The sequence below is a fragment of the Gavialis gangeticus genome, unplaced genomic scaffold, assembly GCF_001723915.1.
Source record: "Gavialis gangeticus isolate Ggan-Ray unplaced genomic scaffold, GavGan_comp1, whole genome shotgun sequence".
NCBI lineage: Eukaryota > Metazoa > Chordata > Crocodylia > Gavialidae > Gavialis > Gavialis gangeticus.
This window is the reverse complement of record NW_017728994.1, coordinates 25,048,344-25,061,767: the sequence shown is the minus strand read 5'-3', so window position 1 is coordinate 25,061,767 and position 13,424 is coordinate 25,048,344. Positions and strand designations below refer to the sequence as shown.

General features: G+C 45.6%; 1 protein-coding gene across 3 annotated transcripts in view; it reads right to left on the bottom strand.

Moving 5' to 3' along the window:
* The window catches only part of AP3M1 (adaptor related protein complex 3 mu 1 subunit), a 55,885-nt gene that overhangs the window by 2,121 nt on the left and 40,340 nt on the right, over positions 1–13,424 (bottom strand). For all 3 annotated transcript variants that reach the window (XM_019502382.1, XM_019502381.1, XM_019502380.1), the window contains exons 4-8: positions 10,151–10,288; positions 8,187–8,272; positions 6,480–6,613; positions 3,996–4,203; positions 899–1,043 (exon numbers count right to left, since the gene is read on the bottom strand). In XM_019502382.1, the coding sequence (XP_019357927.1) occupies positions 899–1,043; positions 3,996–4,203; positions 6,480–6,613; positions 8,187–8,272; positions 10,151–10,288 (711 nt within the window). The remainder of the gene's footprint in view (positions 1–898; positions 1,044–3,995; positions 4,204–6,479; positions 6,614–8,186; positions 8,273–10,150; positions 10,289–13,424) is intronic.

Sequence of the window (13,424 nt, the reverse complement as noted above, 5' to 3'; positions counted from 1 at the left end):
GGGGGGGGGGGGGGAGGAGGGGCGCAGGGGAAAAAAAGAAACAGTGAGAAAATAGTTTCCCAACCCAAAGAATCATCAGGATTGGTTTTATTGCTGGGAGATCTATGAAAGTCAAATGAATTATGGCAAGCCATACTGCCTCACACTCCAGGCTCCTCCTCACCTCCCAGCCCTGTAGAAGTTTGGGGGTTTTGGGCAGAGGACACTTTTTAGTAAGAATGGCTATCAGCACATAAGCATGCCATATAGCATTGGTTTGTGTACCCCTGGGGTATTTAAAAGGGTTGCAGGGGGTACGTGGAACTGTGCATGCATGCAACCTCAGCACAGCATGTGGGCAGCCAGGACACACCCCAGCCACGTGGAGAGCAGCCGGGTCCAGCGAGTAAGTTTGTTGTGTGGGGGAGGGAATGGGGCAGGGGCTGCCCAGCTGGGGTGGGGGGGAGCTCCTGCTGCTACATGCACCTGGGAGGGCACAGGGGGGAGGATGGGCCCCTGGATCTGCATGTAGGGCAGGGCAGGCTGGGACCAGGGCCACTTTGGGTTTGGCTGTTCTTGGGGTGGTCGGCGGTGGCGCTGGGCCCTGCTTCCCTCCCAGGAACAGCCCAGTGCAGTCCTGGCCCCAGGCTGCCCATCCCCCATGCACCCAGAAGGGGTACACTTATTAAAAGTTGAAAACCTCTGCCATCTAGGGTCGGACCAGTGGTCCATCTCTGATGCTGGCAGGGGTGAATGCTCTAGAGGGATGCATCAATCAGGATTTCACTATTCTCTACCTACAAGGTAAACTTGTTAAGAGTTTGAAGAAACCATTAGTTTGAATTAAGCCCAATTCAGATTTGCAGACATTCCAATTCAACATAAGACTCCATATTTCTGTTTAGTGCAATAGTCTTACCTGAAATAGCTAGCTGTTGTATCTTAAACTGAATGTTTAGGCTGGGATTCTCCTCTGGCTTGGGGGCTCCAGACTGCAGATTCACGATGCCCTTCAGATTTGGCAGCTTTTGAGGGGTAATTTTGCCAACATCCCATGTTAAGACCTTAAAACACACAGTAATGAATAAGTGTAGGAAATCTCAGAAGCCAAGTTACTATCAGGCTTCTAGTTTGGAAGCTAGTCTGTAGCTTGAAGAAGGGTTGTGGCAGCTTGGCAATAGGACTAGCTAGGAGAGGTAAGAGTTCTAACTGGACATGTTTCCCTATTCTTACCTCTGATATGTGCTTTTAATAGTACAGGAAACCCTCGCTGTTTGCGGGATTGGCATTCACAGTTTCAAATATTTGCAAATGCCGTACCCGCATCTTAAATATACTTACAGGAGCTCCTTGGGAGCTCTGCGCTTGCCGCCACTGAGCTCCTGCTGCTGCCAAACCAACCATGCCCCCCTGCCCCCAGCCACAGGGGGCACTGTGTTCATGAACGCAGTGCCTTATTCATTGATTTCACCATTTGTGGGGATCACAAGAACGTATCCCCTGCAAATGTCGAGGGTCACCCGTACTCATTCCTTTTTTAATAATGATTGGTTAGTTGGGCACATGAAGTTATAAACTGTTTCAACATCCAGAAACAACTCTGTATCAAAGTAGTAAAGTAGCACATCACAAGAGAAGAGTACTGCCACTAAGAAAAAATCTCCAGTTCCTTATGGGCTAATCATTTCCAACTAAAGGTGAATTACTGGCCTTTCCACAAAGTTTATTTCTAATTAACCAACAACAAAAAAGAAGAACATGGGCCCCATCGGTAAAGAGGTCAGTCTCCTGTCAGCGCAGTTCTAGAAACGGCTTTGCAGCTGCAGTAGAAGTACACTGATACATCGGTCCCATATTGGATTGGCACCAATATAAGGAAAATCGGCTTTTCTTCCCTGATGTGGCTGATAATAGGGGGGTAGATCCCACCACTGCATGCACCCTGGGAGTGCACAGGGGGGCGTGTATCCCTGGATGTCTGGGGTGAGGGCAGGCTGGGATCAGGGGCATTGCCAGGCTCCTCCCAGCAGGGGGCTGGGCTGGGGAAAGACTGTGGGGGGCCACGGCAAATGTTGGGGTGGCTGAATCCCCCCCTCCCCCAAGTGCCACTGCCACATGCCCCAAGTGCAGCCTGGGCCAGACCCCTACCAGGAAGAACCCGGTGCAGCCCTGGCCCCAGCCTGCGGTGGTAGCCCACACTCACCCTCCGCAGATCGGGGGGTGGGCACATGCCCTTCTGGGGTACGTTCCACAGCAGGAGTCGCCTTTCCCCCCTCCCCTACCAACCAGACAAGCTGCTCATAGCTCTGTCCTGTGCCCCACCCTGGCGGTGCAGCACCTGCCTTGGCCCCCACTCCCTCACCGCAGGGACCTCGATCTGCTCCCCCTACGCCCCTTCCCTCCCCCCACACCAGACTTACCAGCCCAGTGCTGGTTTCCAAGCTGCTCAGCTTTATATCAGAATTGGATTGGTATCAGCTGATAAGGCTCCTTAAAAACTGGCCATTGGTATCAGACCAAAAAAATCTCTATCAGTGCGCCCCTAAGCTGCAGCATGACCATATGTTACACTTGATAAGCAGAGGCTTGGATTCAAATGTGCTGCCTTCAGCTTGGCTCTACCCTGTGCAGTCCTGTGCAGTGAACTCCATTGCAATGTTACAGGCAAGTGAAGTTTTGGTTTTAGGATAATACAATCCTGCAGACACAAATTAATGCATCTCTGCTATAGAGAGAGTCCAGAATAAAATTATGTTGGTGGGAAGCAGCCTCACCAACTGTCACTGTGCTCCTTAACCTTCTCCCAAAGTGGAGGTACTGTCAATGTTTCTACCCCAACATCAATACTTTGCACTGTTCTACCAACTGCAGTCATTAAGCAGAGTTTACTAGGTTCCATTCTGGTTGCTTGGCTCCCATGCCCACCTCCCACTGTTGTGGGCACTTGAAGCATTTTTTTTTAAGCCATATGATTTCTTTGAGGAACCTTTGCCCTGTGGTCAAACCAAGAACTGACGAACAATTCCAAAAGTAACAATTAGCTCAGATGACATAAGATGACAGGCAGGAGCAACTTGGCTCAAACTCCAACCTGGTAAAATTGCTCTTGGGGACCAAAAAGAAAAGAAAAAGAAAACCTCAAGAGCTTGAGGATTCTGCACCTCAACTCTAATGATAGCAGCAGGAAGTATATCTGCAGAGGAGCAGAATTCTGCTGCTCCTCTGAGTCACTTTTCTGCTGCTCTTTTATTTAGGTTTAGGTCTTCTGACCAAGTATGAAAGCAACAAACAACTGCCTGCTGCTTTACTACCTACTTGGTTTTAATTCTGCTGAAACAGTTACAAGTAAACATCATCTTAAAGAACACAGGGAAAGGCACACCATTAGCAAAAGTGAACAAGAAAGCTGTTCATTCATTAAAGAAACAACTGAAAGAGAGAGAGGAAAGGAAAAACTTACCTAATCCTCTTAAGGCAGGGGCAGGCAAAATATGGCCCGCAGGCCACATCTGGCCTACCAGGCAATTCTATCTGACCTGTGGGTGCCCACCAATTGTACCCTGCCCAGCCCCTGTGCCTCGCTTCCGCCCTGGTGTGTGAAAAGGCCCAGCCAGCATGAAGCTTTTAGGTGGGGCTGCTGCTGCCACTGTTGCAGCCACAGGCGGACTGGATCGGCTCCCCTGTTCAGCAGCTCCTCCTCCTGTCCCTGCTGCTGTGCTTGCTCTGGGAAGCAGGTAGGGAAGTGGCAGGGACAAGGGGAACTGCAGCTGGGCAGAGGCAGGGAGTGTGGGACTGGCAGAAGCATGGAGCCTGTGCCCAAGGGGGCAGCAGGAACATTGAGCTCAGGTGGGCAATGTGTGGGTGTGAGGGAAGGTAGGGGGTGGAGGGTGGTGGGGATCCCCGCCTCCCCTATGATGCACAGCCGCTGCTGCTGGCAGCAGTAGGTGGCAGGTGCTCAAGGTGCTTGTGATGCATGCACCTTTTAATTAAGACAGAATTAAAATCACAAGACTTACTTTAGTGACTGGATCAAATGTATAGCTGCCTTGTGAGGCGGTAAGATTCATGTTAAGTACAGCTTTTGGCATGTGGACTGTCATAACAATTCCTTCCACTGTTTTCCCCATATTCTGTTTAGGTCCAATTGTAACATCAAATCTCCCTGAAGAACTGTTCTCCTTAAAACTTATCATGTGCTTCACATACACAGGAATTGCCACTAAGCTGGAAGAGAGAAATTTGGTGTTAAATTCACCCATCCAAAGTACTATTTCCTAAGTATAAAAGGTACTATTTTAGTGTGCCTATACACATGCAGGGCATTGTAACTTTTGCAATTTACTTAATGCACTTTAGGTATAGGGTCTTAAACCTTAATAGATGTTCCATGGCTTGGTGTGAGTTTTGTGCCTTGCTGTAGTTCTGTAGAGTAGGAGGCAGGGAGTGCTGGAAACTGCACAGTTACCATGTTGAAAAGCCCCCCACTTTTAAATACACGTGCAGTAAAGGCAAACTAGATGCACTACTGCAGTTTGTCTCACATACAATGAAGTTTAATTAATGCAACTTCCACTATTTAAAAAAAAATGTTCTAAAGTTGCCCATGTGTATTAAGTGACAGCTTTAGCACACTTTAAATGGTGAAAAGAGTCACATGTATAGGTATTCTTAAATGGTGCTTACATCTATTGTCTTCTAGCGAGGATAAGCTAAAAACAGTTCTTCTTGAAAAGTAGGAAGTAAGACTTTGGTAAAAAGATCCAAAGAAGGTAAAGACAGAATTCCAAAGACATTGAGTACCAATATCAAGGCATTATCCTAGTGCAGCAGTGCTCAACCTCTGGCCCGTGGGCCAGATGCAGCCCATGAAGCCAGTATGAACAGCCCATCACTGGTATGTCTTCATAGGTAAATACTCCTGCACTTGTCCCCTCCTTTCTCCTGCAGCTCAGTTCAGCAACAGGGGAAAGGAGGGTATGAGAGGCAATGGTGTTGACATGCCTGTGTGCTCAGAGCTTTCATGCAGCTCTGGAACCCAGGAGCCAAGTGCAGCTGCATCACCTCTCCCTCCTCCCACACTGAATTCAGCAGCAGGGAAAAAAGCAGCTGTAGTGTTCAGATCCTGGGCTCTGGCGCTGCACGAAAGCTCTGAGCAAACTGGCATGTCAGCATAGGCTCTGGCGAAAGCCACAGCTTTCAAGCTGAGCACCACCACTGCTGCTTGCTGCCTCTTCCCTGCCACTCAAGTCCGTGAGGGAGGGCTTGGTAGGAAAGGAAAATGGCAGGGATGCTCAGCTCCTGAACTTTGCAGCCCCATCAAGCTTTGGCTGCAGAAAGGGGAAAAAGCAGTGGAAACCTGCCACTGATGACTTCATGAACACACAATCCCCCTGGGGTCCTGATCTGGCATAGGGTAGTTGCAGCACGTGGGGGTGTGTGTGTGTGTGGCGGGGGGGGGGGGAAGGCGCGGGGGAGTTATTTCAAAGAAAGCCCCAATGCTCTGGGGCACAGCATGGTCCCCTCCTACACTGCTCTCATAACACATGGCTCTCCTTTCAGGCCCTGGTAGGCCACTGAGAAGTGTAGGGAGCTGAGGTAAAGGTACAATGCTGCCACCTAGGCAATCTCCAGCTGTGATCTGAAATAATATTTTATTATCTTGTGTAATATTATGGCTGTTATTTTTTGTAACGATTCCACGGTTTAATTTTTTAAACAAAAATTCAGTGTTCAGCAAAAGTAATGTTTCCCTGCTAATATTCTTAAAATCTTAATGTTATGATGTGCTGAAGTATAGAACTATAATGCCTTTCTATGTGGCCCTTGGCCCATTTCTGCTTTTAATGTTTGGCCCGCTTGTAAAAAGAGGTTGAGCACCACTGTTCTAGTATAATAATTTGTTCAAATGCAAATATATTTGCTACAACAATCAACAGAAAAAATGCCAAAAGACAACCAGCCAAGAATAATTCCACTGTTAGCCTACAGTAAAAAGAAATTTTGCTTGAACAGGTTTGCAATTTAGTTTAAATTAAAAAAAAACAACAACCCACAAAGCAAAAACCAGTGAAGATAAGATACTGTATCAGTACAGAACACTTAACTGCAGAACCTTCTGTGGTATTCGAAATATTAGCCATCAAGAGCAGACTTGTTATTACCAATGGGCTGGCCTGCTCAGCAGCCACTGCCAGATGCTATCAGCATCTCTGTTGTAAAGCTGGTTTATGATGTTAGAACAGCAGTTCCCAATCCTATTTGGGACCCCACTTCTGGCTAGCTCACAACCATTAGCAATCCCTAATGTTCTTTAGGAAGTACTGTGTTAGAGAGCAGACAGAGCACCAGATTAAAGAACTCACATCTTGAAATAATGGGAGTTCTTGCATTGTCAGAACAAGTCAGAGATAATCAAAACTCTCTGCAAGGCTTTTGAAGTTATCCATGTGCAAATCAATAGTTGTTGCAACAGAAAGCTAGCAAAGCAAACGCCGACTTACTTCTGTGAGCTAACACGGTAGGAGATCAATCTGAAGTTTCCATCTGGAGGAATAAACGAGAGGACTCTTTCAGACTCCCAGCGTTTGAAACGAATGCAGGGATGGAAGCTGACATCATCCAGCAACCTTGGATTCTGCAGAAAGAAACCAAGTAAGCAAGCTTCTCATATCAGTTGAATGTCTGGCATCAATGTTGATGCATTTTTCTCTTCATTCCCGTTTCCTTCCTTTGGTACTTTATAGGGGTGCACTGATCAAGATGTTTTGGGCCGATACCAATGTTTGATTATTGACCAGCCATATTGGCTAACACTGATCCGATTGCCGATATGTAGTCCGGCAGCTTGGAGAGTAGTGTCCAGCTGATAAGTCTGGGGGGGCAGATCGAGACCTCCGTGGTGAGGGGAGTGCGACTGGGGCAGGGGCGGGTGCTGCCCAGCCAGGGCCGGGCACAGGATGGATCTACCTGCTTGTCTGGTGGGGAAGGGGAGAGAGGGTGGTTACTGCTGCTGCATGCACCCCTGGGGGAGGCATGGGGGGCACGTGTCCCCCAATCTGTGCATGGGGTGAGGGCGGGCTGCCCGCTCTGTGCTCAGGGCCAGCATCTCTTCTTGGCAACTGTGCTCGGGGTGGGCAGTGGGGGTGCTGGGGGGGAAGGCTACAGGGGGCGCTAGAGCCACCCCAAAGTTTGCCATAACCGTCCCCCCCCACCCTGTAGGCTCCCCTTCCAGCACAGCTGCTGGGAAGAGGCTGGTGTTGGCCCTGAGCATGCAGCAGGCAGCCTGCCCCAACACTGCACAGATTGGGGGACATATGCCCCCCATGCCTCCCCCAAGGGTGTGTACAGCAGCAGGAGCTACCTCCCCTTCCTGCCTCCCCAGATGAGCTGCTAGCTCCATCCCATGCCCCACCCTGGCTAGGCAGTACCTGCCTCTGCTCCAGCCCCACTCCCTCCCTCACTGTGGGGGCCTCCATCTGCCCCCCGCATTCCCCTTCCTCCCCACGGACACTGCTGTCTAAGGTGCCAGGTTGCACTCCTGGCAACACGTATGCTGCGTCTGCATGCATGCAGATGGCATTTATTGACCACATCAACCAAAAAAAGTCTATTGCTGATGTCAATTTTCCTTTTAATTGGTGCTACCATATGGACTGATTTATCAGTGGGTGCACTTCTAGTACTTTAGAGAGGATTCAGCTTAGAACAACCCTAAAATAGCCATAGAACAGGAGCCTGATGGTGGGAATGCCAGTTTCCCCTCACTATCCTATTGCAGTGCCTCAGCTATGACCTGTAGGGACTGAGTGCAAGCAAGAACAATTTTTCCATCCAAACTAAGGTTGCCAACATGGATGCCTGCTGACGAAGGGCTAGTTTTGATGAATACACTTCTTAGGCTACTGAACTAAAGTCGAACACTGGTAAAATTATGGTGCTTTGTGATGGCTAAGAGGCAAAAGACTATAGAAGTCTGTGAGCAATGAGGTCAGAGTATAATGAAAACCACCTGATGACTTATTTCATTTTTTAGCATGGTTGCCGATTATGAAAGAATATGCTGCATGATGACAAAACAGCTAGAGTTCTCTCATTGTAATCATGGATTGCTGACAGCACTATTTCAATAATTTCTGCAGAATTCTAATTGAGGATAAAACTACAACAGTTATTTACAAGTAGATTGCTGATTATATTGTTAGCATTACCATGAAAGAGAGAGAAAGATCTGGCATTCCTGACAGCTTAATGCAGGAATCAATGACACCTTGAATTTCTGCAAAGACTGTGGAACCTGAAAAGAGGATGAAAGACATGACTTAGCATATTGTGGATAGCTGAGCAAATGAGTTACAGCAAGGGGGAATAGAAGCAGTTGCTAGTACGGTGCAGATCCTATCATCTGTAACACCCAGCCTAACAAAATGGTTCTCTTCACATGTGGCACACAAGGCTTACTGGGGCATGTAAGCTACAACATACAACAGCTTGTAAGCTGGTTGGGTACTGTTCAAGTTGGAACACGGGATTTCTATCCAACATGGTCGTATCAAGTCAGGCAGTCTAGTCCCCAACAGTGACATGATCCTATGGTCTGGATCTGTTCCACTGGGCTGAATGAGTTAAGACACACCTGCATTAAAAAGAAAAAAAAATCTAGAACTCATGACTCAGATGGACAAAGTGAGACCATGGAATTCCTTATTCCCCAAGACAGCACTCATCTGTGGCACAAGGGGACAGAGGCATGTCAAACCTTGGTGAGCTCCTGGGGTTTTAAGCTACAAAAGAGACAGTGAAAAGTACCACAAGAAAAACCAAATAATAAAGCTAATTTGGTGACGGGTCTGTTTCCAAAGAACAGGATCTAATGTTATCTATGTAAATACGGTAACATGTTATTCTAGAGCAGAGAAGCCTGTGACACTCACCAGAAAGTAGAAACAAGATTCCTTCATCGCAATCCCTCAAGGGAAAAACAGGAACACCTTACAAACTGGAATATTTTACAAGCTTACAACTAACTGTGTAAGATTCAAACCATCCCCACGGCCTCATACCTTGTTGGGAGAGGTAGAATGGAACAGAAATAAACAGGAACCTTGTAATAAAAGATATTTCTGGCTAAGCACACATATTACTTATTGGGTGGTATGGAGCCATTTAGATTTGTGTTAAACCTCAAAATAATCTGGCTAGTTATCTTCACTCTTTATTCTCCTAGAGAATTTCAGCACCCAACATACACATGGGTTTCTGGAGCTGCCTTAGAATTTCACACTAGAGAGAGAACTGATGCTGTCCATTAACAGTCTGCAAGAACAGCAAGGAAAATGAAATCATGATTGAAGTTTGCATTGAACTGTTTGGGATTGGGGAGGAGAATGTTAGTTGTCATTATACCAATCCTTCAATCTCAAAAGACTGTTTTATGGTGCACTACTGGAACACATCTTGTGTGATGCTACTTGAAGTGGCAGATACTTATGTTTTGAGCAGTTGAGAGATTTCCTATGTAGGCAGATCTTACGGGGTAGTTTGCTTATGTCATTTTATTTATTTTCTTTTTAAGCAAATACCAGTTAAGTGAGTAACATCTACAGACTTTATATTTTTCCTCCGTTTTCTTAAGAGACAGGAAACGGACATTTGTCCACCCCTCAGAGAAGTTGGCTGTAGTTTGTATACAAAGTTAAAAACACTGGATGGCTATTTTGAAAAGAGCATTCTATCAATATTACAAGAAAACAGGTAAGTGGAACAAGTGAGCAACAGCTCATGCCCCATTCACAGACTGAGAAGCCACAACAGCAATGAAAGAAAATGGAAAAGAGAGAGAGAAGATCATGCATGCCACCACACTTGAAGCTCTGGCTGTAAAGAAACAAGTTTCCATTAGGAAACATTAATGTACTAGCACATATACAATTACTATCTAAGTGGAGGCCATTACTTTTGCATTAATAGTTTATTGGATAAGTGGCCTAGGCAATATTGTTATTACAAGATAAAAAAATATATTTGTGCACGTTGTTTTAAAAGAGCTATGTACTTAATTGGTAGATGGAAAAGCAACATATTAGTTGATTTAAATCCTCTCTAAATCCCATGAGCTGAATGGAATGTTGAAACAGCCTTTGAAAAGGAAATTCAAGTTGACATGGCATCTTACCTGATTTATCTATAATTGCATCTATTTCTTCAATGACATCGAAATAGGCTTCATTGTTTGTGTACTTTACCCCGGCTCTGCGCCAAGGAATGTTGGAGAGCTGTCCAGTAGGAAGTGTGTCTCCCACATTACTGCTGCCTTGAAAAAGCAGAAAATAAAAAAACGCCCCCACCCCCAAAGAATACATTAGAAGAGAATGGTTCCAGATCTCATAATTATATGTACCAACATAAGACTGCATTCAATAACTAAATTAGGCATCATATACTAGGATTTCCTTAAGTGGCCCTGAGTAAGTTACAACGTGTCCTTACTGTTAGTGCCTTAGCATGCATTTTTTATACCTCTAAAGGCATAATTCAAGTTAGCAGAATTTAGGGAACGGTACAATTAGGGGCTAGATCCAAAGAATAGATTTCCATGTTGTGATGCTCACAGAGATGTGGGGTGGAAAATTTTCCAGTGCTTAATTTTTCCGTGGGAAATTTTCCATTTCTAAAAATTCATTGTTTCATAAAATTCATTAGTAACAATGAATGCCAATACAGGCAGTCCTTGGACTTGCTGCGCAATTGGTTCCTAAAAACTGCGTCTTAAGCCAAAATGTTGCAACTTGGAACCAATTTTCTCATAATAGTTTCGTAGTTGGTAGGGCTGGAAGGGACCTGAGCAGATCATTGAGTCCGACCCTCTGCATAGGCAGGAAAGAGTAGTGGGGTCAAACGATCCTGGCAAGGTGTTCATCCAGCCTCCATTTAAAGACCCCCAGGGTAGAAGCCAGCACTTCTCTTGGAAGTTGGTTTCAGATCCTACCCGCCCTGACAGTGAAGTAGCACCTCCTGATATCTAGCTTAAATCTACCCTCTGCCAGCTTGTGACCGTTATTTCTTGTCACTCGGAGAAACAATGTTATACAGGGGGGATTGCTTCACAAAAATACTCCAGAATTTTGTATTTGATCAATTATAGATGAATAATATAGCTGCATTAATGTATTTATGATTGCTATTTACAATATATCGATTTGGAAAGACTTCTTTGAGGTGACTTTGCTGGACTTTCTGAAAGGCTTTTGGTTGGACTATTTGAAGGGTTATTGGCTGCAGGTTTTTCTGGAGTTTTGTCTGCTTTCTTAAAGAAAGTGTCCAAGGAAGTTTGGACATATGTTCTCCAGGGAGATGAGTGACGCAACAAACTGGTTGGCTGATGTGGCGTCACATCGGATCAAGTATTGTAAAGTCAAAACTGATATCATAAAGTTGAAACAGGGTGTCAATTTACAAACGTTGTAAGTGCGAAACATTGTAAGTCGAGGACTGCCTGTACAATATTAGGCAAGCGTGGCAAAGTTGTAATTAATGTTTTTTCAGGTGATTATCCCTAAGTAGTGAGAGAGAGAGAGTACATATACGTTTTACTGATTTGTAAACAGGAGGGTAAATACTAGGGCTGTGCGAAGCTTCGGTCCCCGATTCGATTCAGCGGAGATTTGACCCAATTAGGTGGCCGAATCTTTGAATCCAAATTGAATCAGAGAACCCTTTAATCTCTCCGAATCAAATCCAAACCCTCCGAATTGATTTGGAGAGATTTGGCGATCTGGATATAGACACAGCTTTAACTGCTTTTTCTACATACCTCTAGGTAGCAGGTAGCACATGAATGCTGTGATGCTGGGGGCACATGGAGCATCCCACAGGAGTGTGGGGGGTCCCCAGCATGTTCAACAGCAGACCTGGGAGTGAACCAGAAGCACTTCTGGTCCACCGGGGAGTGCACTGGGGAGGCCCCCCCCATGCCCCACTGGCTCAGTGACTGGTGCCTCCTGGGTCTTGGGAGGCACCTGGGGTCCCCCGCAGCTACTGGCCAAGCCAGGCGGGGCCCCCTCCATATACTTCCCAGCAGACCCAGAAGGGGACTGGAAGTATGTTCTAGTCCGCTTCTGGGTTCACTGCTGAGCACACGGAGGCCGCCTGTGCTCCTGTGGGATGCTCGGTCTGCCCCAGCATCGCAGCATTCATGAGCCATGCTGGTACCTCGAGGTACGTAGAAAAATGTTAAAGCTGTATTTATACCTGAACTGCTGATTCTCTGAATCAGTGTCGAATCTTCAGATTCAAATTTGGCCAAATCGAATCAGGGACAGTGATATGAATCAACTAATTGAATCATGCTGAATCAGAATCCAATAGGGCCTGCTTTGCACTGCCCTAGTAACTATACTCGCACAATAATCCAAACCAAAAAATCAAGTTATGAATTCACCTAACTGGCTATGTAAGTCAAATCAAGCCAAAGCTAAAATTCTTATTTCATCTCAGACTGCAAGTGAAAGCAAAACCAAAACCGTGATTCATTTTTGTGTTGCTTTCAGTTCAGCAAAACACAGAGAGCAGTGTTTTCATTTCGTTTCTTGAGTCGGGGAAGTTGGAAGTGTTTGCATAAGATCAGTTACTTTTTTTAGTGCTTTTGGTTTGAAGTAGTCATAAGAATGCCTAATCAGAAAAAAAAACAAACTAATGTGGCATCATTATAGTGAAGTTCAAGCCACCGAAGGAAGGAAGAAAGTTGGTAGATATAAATATTGCCGGCAGGAGTATGCTGAGAACGCAACAAGAATGAAGAAACATTTAATAACATGTAGAAGCTGTCCTGAAAGAGTACAAGCCATATACAGAAAGCTAATACAACAGAGTGGTGGAACAACATCATTTGAGTAAAGTCTGCTTCAGGAATCCTATGTAAATAAAGTTAATATGTTAAACAACACACAGTAGACACTAGTATCTATATTGTTTTAAAACATTATAATTTTAAAAGTTGTTAATGCAACTCTGGAAGATTCTTTATTTTTCATTTAAAATATTTGTATCCTGCTTTTCTGCTTGCACTAAACACCCGAAGTGGCTTAGGCTGAACAATAATTTTGAAAAAAATACATAATAGATAAATAATTAACTATTTCAACACAGCAGAGCAAGCTTAGTCCTCTGGCTGATGGCAGAGGTCAGACTATACTTTGCTTTGGCTGTGTAGTCCCAGGGCAGCAAAGCAGCAAGTTGAGCAAGCAGAGTGTTCTTTCTGGCAGACGGGGGAAGCAAGCTCCCTGACACTTCTTCTGATGGATGAGGCCAGACTAGACTAGGATAAAATAAAAATCTTTCCCCCCTTTTGTTGCAGGAACTTGGTAGTGCAAGTGCAACAACAGATTTGCAAAAAGTGGTAATTGAAAATGTCGAGCTGACAGGTTGGGGGGGGGGGGGGGGGGGGGGGG